The sequence below is a fragment of the Ictalurus punctatus genome, chromosome 19 (genome assembly GCF_001660625.3).
Source record: "Ictalurus punctatus breed USDA103 chromosome 19, Coco_2.0, whole genome shotgun sequence".
NCBI lineage: Eukaryota > Metazoa > Chordata > Actinopteri > Siluriformes > Ictaluridae > Ictalurus > Ictalurus punctatus.
Genome location: NC_030434.2, coordinates 10,381,441 through 10,388,937, shown reverse-complemented (window position 1 = coordinate 10,388,937; position 7,497 = coordinate 10,381,441). Strand labels below are relative to the sequence as shown.

Genomic DNA, 7,497 nt, shown 5'->3' with positions numbered 1-7,497 from the left:
AGCTTCGAGCACATTGCTCAGGAGATGGATGCTGACCAATGTAACTCGTTGCTTGGTTGCACAATGTTTTGACGAATTTTGAACATATTTGGAAGAAACTCTATGAAAATGATCTCTTCTACAGTGGGGGCGTTGTTCGACTAGTGGTAGACAGTAAAGTTTTCAAATGTAGTGTATTTTGGAAGGGAAATGTTGCAAAAACAGGAAGTAGATATACACATATAAACACAGATAAACACTTCTAGAGTCAAACAATCAGAAGTGTGTATCAAGGACCACAATGTAAACGCAGCCATTGTTATGATTGTTATGATACTGCTCACGTAATCCACTGATCCCTGAAGATTGTTTGTATAATTGTGTGTTTGCAGCGTGCGACTGTGACTTACGGGGCTCACTGAACGGCGGTGTGTGTGACAGCGTGACAGACGTAATGAGGGGACTTATCGCTGGTCAGTGTCGCTGTAAGCAGAATGTGGAGGGAGAACGCTGTGATCACTGCAAACAAGGACACTATGGACTTGGCCAAGACCTGCTAGGCTGCCTCTGTGAGGAAACACACACCCATACACTCTTTCACATATGTACACACACACAGCTGGTTTTCAGCTTTGTGTTATAACAAACTGTGGAATACTTCCTGTTTATTTCTGTGTGTGTGTGTGTGTGTGTGTGTGTGTGTGTTTGTAAATCCAGCATGCAGCTGTAATCCTCTGGGCACACTTCCTGGAGGAAGTCCCTGTGACACGGCTACAGGAATGTGTTATTGCAAACGCCTTGTCACCGGGCGAAACTGTGACCAGTGTCAGGTGAGAGAATGTCTGTGTGTGTGTTTGTGTGAATATGTAAATGAGTGTACGTGTGCTTATGTCTAAATGAGTGTCTTTGTGTCTCAGCCTCAGCACTGGGGCCTGAGCACAGATAAGGATGGTTGTCGGCCATGTGACTGCGATGTTGGAGGAGCTCTGAACAACGAGTACGAGCAAACAGCCTTCCATACACGATGAGAACAACAGATGAATTTACTGCATTTCCCCCTCAGTCTCATACAATATTGTCTTAATCTGTCAACACTAATAGCATTGCCAATTGCCCTCCCTCCCTCTCCCTCTCTCTCTCTCTCTCTCTCTCTCTCTCTCTAGTTGTTCTCCACAGACAGGGCAGTGTGTGTGTAGAGAGCACATATCTGGCAGACGTTGTGACAGCATGAAGCCTGGTTATTATTTCGCTGCCCTTGACCACTACACTTACGAGGCAGAGGAAGCTGCATTCGATCCGGTTAGTCCCACCTCCCATGGGAGTTTGAGTATCACACATTTTTTATAAAGTATCTCCTAACATCCATAAAATGCACCGGTGCGGACATAAAACCTCAGAGAGGAACCATATATTGGCAATCTTCCCGAGAAGATACAAAGCAATGAGGAAAAAAAATCAGCAGAAGATATCGTAGTTCAGGAGCTTAACAGTGTTTAATGTTCCAAAGCTCAAATTACGTACATCTGGTACTGGAGCTGGAGACAGACTCGGGAGAAGGGTTAGCCTCCATGGGCTGGACGTTTACTAACAAAACAGTATCGTAAAACTGGCAGTAAGTCCCAAGAGTTTGGATCCAAACAATGAACAAAACGGCAAATCCAGCATGGAAGTAACAAGTGGTGCAAGGGTCATAAACAAACAACGACTCAGAGCTTACTCAATGAATGTAATGGCAAGACCTCACAGTAAGTTAGTGCATGAGTGAGTCTTTTTATAGTCCATAAACAGGAAGTGACTGTGGAACAGGAATGTGTATGCTATTGGTACAAGAGAAGTCATAGTCTCAGACTTGAAGTAACAATATCATCTGCTAATAACAGATTAGCAGCTCTAGCCGTTAAACCTTGGCTGGGTGGCTGTGTCGGAAATTCTAATGGATTCCAGTACAAATACTGTACCGTTACAAACCATCAGCTAACCATTTAAACCATTACTGGTCCTTAATGGTAACCACTAGAAATAAAATGCCACCAATATAAGGCAACAAAAACCATTACAACTTCTGTGAGGGTTTCTGTGGTTTTATTCAAGCAGGGTAGTCTGAACAAGAAACACCCCTGACGAAGTCTAACACGCACCTTAAAGCTGCAGTACGGATCGTTTGCCTCTATATCGCCATCTCTGTTGGAAACATAAAATTGCAAGTTACTTGAGGAGTTTTATTTATCTATTTACTTATTTATTTATTTTAAACGCGGGTTGTGCTTTGGCGCTGCTCCTCGGCATGGATGAATATGAGGGTTTTTTTTAGGCCAACCCAGACCTTAGCACCACCCTGATTCCCTTGACAAAAATCCACCAGGATTTAAAAGAAAATAACTTCTGTGACCAATGAAAGTTTTTGATTTCGTGCATGTTTTCTTCATCAAGATAATCTTCACAAGCGAACACAGCGTTTATAAATTTTGAAGCCTAAATACAATCGGCGGAAGTAAAGGCTATAAACGAACTACACCATGATCGCATGACTCCAGCGTCACTACCACTACGCTTCCGACAACTCTTTCAATCTTTATTTAGAAAAACTCTACAAGTGGAAAATACCATAAACTGATAAATCTACAAGATGGAAAGGTTGAGTTGCAAGAGCACGAATATAAACACAACGAGGATGTAGAAGATGAGATTTCCTGTTCGGCGTGATGACGTTTAATGTCCCCGACGAACTCTGTCGTCACTTGTTAGCAACCGTCTTTTTCAAGACATGTAAAAGCTTTAAAAATCACGAGTGGGGTATTACTGATGTATTTTATGTCATAGAATAAAACGTAAAAATGTCTCGAGCTCGTGTTAACTACAGGCCTTGTTTCAGAATAAACAAAAACCCATCGACTTCAGGACCATGAAGTGCTAAAAGTCATTTCCGGGTGTTAGGATTCATTCCTGCAGCACTCTATAGATATGGGTTGTGTATTAGCTCCAATACTTAACAACGGAGGTAGCGGCGAACACAGTTTTCTTAGAGTATAAAATAATAAATAATTTTTAAAAACCAACATCGGAAACTCGATACCTAGCTGAATCGAGTGAACAAGCGCACTAGTGTTAGCTAGCTACCTACTGAGCCACTGAAATGTCTTACCTGTTCAGCAAAAAATAAGCCATCTCTGCATCAGTCTTCAATCCCTTCAGATCTCACAGTTTTCACCGCCTCTCAAAAGCCACGCCGAAATTTATGCTCATTTTATCACAGGCTCTGTCACTTTCTCCTTCGAGGTTTCTTGCTTTTAACAACAGCTGATTCCCCAGATGTCAGCGATGACTGTGTTTAGAACGATCCAGATTAATGCAGCACACGATCTTAAGTCTTCTCAAAATCTACACCGCCATACAAGTCCCTGTGAAAGAGAGAAGCAATAACGTATCAGAACGACCGGATTCATATAAAGTTGTGATTTTCTTTGCAGCTAGCGCTACCGTCGGGACTGCTGTTATAGAAAATTTGTCAAACTGATCTGAATCAGGAATTCAGAAGCGCTCTAATAAAAACAAATGACATGTAGAAATCTTATCTACTACTATTTAAAAAAATAAAAAAATTATTTCACACTGTTATCCTGTGGCTGATTGAGAGAACAGCTTATTAGGCATGCAGATGTGAGCTATATGTGCTTATTGTGTAATAACTGTATCCAGGCTGTAACGGTGGTGGCGAGGCCTCTGCCTGCAGATCGGCCCCCGACCTGGACTGGTATTGGATTCGCCAGCGTACCTGAAAGAGAAACATTGGCATTTACCATTGACAACATCCCACAGTCTATGGAATATGACTTGTTGATCCGCTATGAACCTCAGGTAACACACACACACACACACACACACACACACACACACACACAGTAAACCAGCTGTATCTGCTTTTGATATCGGAGAAGAGTTCTGTAAAATTCAGCCACTTCCTTTTTTTTTTTTTTTTTTTTTTTTAAACCAGTATGGATAACATCCGTGCTAAATAATTAAATAATTTAGATCAGTGTGATTACATTATGTATTACATTTTTGGGTTCCATTATAAACACCACAAATAACTGAGGTGAAGAAATACGTGACAAAGGAGACGTCACCCCTAGTGTCTTCGTGTTAGCTGCAGCCCAGCACAGACGCACTTAAAAAATACAGAAAAAAATGTGCATGAATTGAATTAATCTATTGATTTGTGCGCATCTGTTCCTAAGGGTGTTGATGTGTGTGTGTGTGTAGTTGCCAGATGTGTGGGAGGAGGTGAGGATAGATGTAATACGTACTGATCAACCTTCCCCATCTGCACACTGTTCAGCTCCTTACGCTGACCAACAGACCACATCACTTCCTCCAAGCTCCAGGTAGAGTGTGTGTGTGTGTGTGTGTGTGTGTGTATGTGTGTATGTGTGTTAAGAAGCATGATGTGTAATACGGTTATGTTTGATGTTATATAACGTATATACTATTGTATGGTTGTACTGAGAGCAGAAGCTTTGTATTATAGAGCAACTGTCCATTAACAGTTGCATTAACACTTGAGTCGGATCATTTAAGGAAACTGACGTGAGATTGTTTTTTACGAAGTAGAATTAATTCCCGCGTTTAACCTAACCTTCGCCTGTGCAGTTTTCTCTTGTTGAGTATTATTTGCAGAACTGTGACGATTAACTGCTGAGCCAATTTTGCTGTGGTCACATCCTGGATCTGTTTAACACCCATTCATCTGATATTAGTTTAGGAAATGTGTCTGTCTGCTTCTGAACAAAGCCACGGGTTGGTTCTATAGTCTGCATACAGAACGTTAATGATGATCTGAAAGAGTTCAGACAATCGTTTCTCCACAACTTACACGTTAATCAATTTGAAGCCATATTAAATCTAATATAAAAAGTAAAATAAATGAATTAATAAAGAATTCATTGACTGTGTGTATGGCTAGGTGCACCAGTGGGCTTTAAAGTTGTGTGTGTGTGTGTGTGTTTTGTCAGGTATGTGGTACTGCCCAGGCCACTGTGTTTGGAAAAGGGCCAGAAATACACAGTGAAAATGATCCTAGCGCTTTTTTCCTCAAACGATCTCCATGACCAGCCGCACATACTGATCGACTCTGTGAGTAACGCTCTCTGAACTCAAAGTAAATCTGAAAATCACATAAATCATCCTAGTCTTCAAACATTTTCTTGACTAAACCACCAGTGTGTGTGCATTAATGACCCGGTATTCTCAGTCTAAGGTGTATGAGCCTATTAATCTTAGTGTGCCTGTCACAACACCAGACTACTGTGCAAATAATCAATTAGTAGATGATGTCGCAAGACTGGTATTGTTATGGTCAGAGTAAAGTGAAAACGAACAACCATAAACATGAACTGTGGATACGAGGCAAAATATATATATTTTTTAAACATACAGACTAAAAGCGATACTATGGCACACATGACTACAAACAACAGTTACAACAGAAGTTCGACAGTGAGACATTGGCTGCGTCCGAAATCGCACACTAGCGTACTACACAGAAGAAGCAGTATGCCAGAGGGGTAGTATGTCCGAAATCTCAGTAGGTGAGAAATACGCAGATGGTGCACTACTTCCTGTGAGATTTTGGAGCATGCAACCGACGGACACTACACGGGGCAAACATTCCCATAATGCAATGGGACTGGTGCGGAAGACAGCGTGTCGGCCCTTTTTAAGTATTAAACCTTGGTTAAACAGGACTTGTTTAACAATACCCGAATAAATTGTTCACTTGTTGAAGGTTTAAACTAGAACAGTTGTCATAGTGTTTGAAAGCTTTTTTGTGATCTACATCATGCCTTAACCGGCCAAGCTACTGGCAACGAATTTACCTCAGCCTGTTAACCCCGCCCACTTTACATTACTAATTCAGTTCACTTTCCTGATGTGCGTTTTGCCGTTAGTGCGGTTGCTTTTAATCTGGTGGTCTCTACGACTTTTGTGTTTATGATGACGTCAGAGGTCACATGACAATGCCAACATGGCTGATGTATATCCAGGATTGTATTTACACACGTATACTGATTAGTACGAACTGCATCGAATGGAGTACATGCTGTCACAGTACACGATTTCGGACGCAGCCACTGAAAAACTAGAACTTAAAATAGTGGTTTGTTTCTTAACCTGGTAATTAAGACATTGGTATAGTGGCCTGCAAAATTATTGGCACCCTTTCGGAAACTATTTCATTATTCTCATTAGATCTACTAGTAGATCTACTTCTCTCTCTATCTATATAATTAGTTTAGTAAATTTATGCTAAGAAATTAGAATCACCAGTCCACCTACTGGCATGTTTTTGAGAGGTGGGAGGAAACCAGAGAACCCGAATGAAATTCACATGGCCACAGGGAGACCATACAAATCCATACAGACAGTAACCAGAGTTCAAGATTGAAATGGGGATGACAGATCTGTGAATCGGTGTCGATAAGACCCGTTTAAACAATGTTTTTTTAACTAAAGCACATGGGTCGCAATTATTGGAACCCTTAGATATAAATTTTTTCGTTACTGTTACTCTAGCAGTCTGAGCTTTGCCTTCTGACTTCTTTCTAGATTGTGCTGTTGCCTGTGGTGCGAGATCTGGACCTGGACCTGTTCTCAGGAGCAGCTGACAGGGAGGCAGCGTGGGAAATGTTTCAGAAATACCGCTGTCTCGAGAACAGCAAGAGTGTCCAGAAAATTCCCATGACCGACATCTGCAGAGAATACATCTTCAGCGCATCAGCCCTGCTGCACCAGGGAGCTATGGGTCTGAACACACACACACACACACAGTTGAATGCAGAGTTATTGGCACCCTTAATAACAAGTGAGCACAAATTGCTAATTTATGTGAAGTGCACCAGGAAACTGGAAAATTGTGTCTCTAATGGAAATAGTCCCAATATCTTTGTGTAATGGTTATAATATGGATTATACTTGGGTAACAGTCACAGGATGTGTAATACATATACATTATATAAAACAATCCAAAAAGCAATCCAACAAAGGAACTATAATGACAAAGCTTCTATATGTGTTTGTCTCTCTTACACGCACATGCAGAATGTAAGTGTGACCCACTGGGCTCTCTCAGTATGATTTGTGATGTTAATGGTGGACAGTGCCCGTGCCGGCCAAATGTGGTGGGCAGGACGTGCGACAGCTGCGCCCCAGGCACCCTCCAGCTCGGACCCTCCGGCTGCAGGCGTAAGTTTATACACATATCTCACACGAACACTAATGAGCCAGGCTATTAATGATTTCATCTGTAATAATTAATAAAATAATCCACACCTAATAAACTGATTGCACAGCTGATGAAAGACTTGTCTGAAACATCTTGTTACTCTGGACAGTTTGTGTACTGTATGCTGAACTTACTACAACCGTTTATACTAAGGCTGTCAGAATGAGTTTAAGCCATGACAGAAAATGAGTAAGAGCTTGAAACGGGCTCTTTATGACACCTTGTGTCTGAGCCTACAG

General features: G+C 41.4%; 1 protein-coding gene across 1 annotated transcript in view; it reads left to right on the top strand.

The window, feature by feature from the left end:
* Positions 1–7,497, top strand: part of lamb1b (laminin, beta 1b) — a 43,404-nt gene that overhangs the window by 14,594 nt on the left and 21,313 nt on the right. The window contains exons 10-18 of the mRNA XM_017494396.3: positions 372–548; positions 697–809; positions 897–976; positions 1,143–1,278; positions 3,676–3,834; positions 4,240–4,361; positions 4,989–5,109; positions 6,583–6,778; positions 7,075–7,218. Of these exons, the coding sequence (XP_017349885.1) occupies positions 372–548; positions 697–809; positions 897–976; positions 1,143–1,278; positions 3,676–3,834; positions 4,240–4,361; positions 4,989–5,109; positions 6,583–6,778; positions 7,075–7,218 (1,248 nt within the window). The remainder of the gene's footprint in view (positions 1–371; positions 549–696; positions 810–896; positions 977–1,142; positions 1,279–3,675; positions 3,835–4,239; positions 4,362–4,988; positions 5,110–6,582; positions 6,779–7,074; positions 7,219–7,497) is intronic.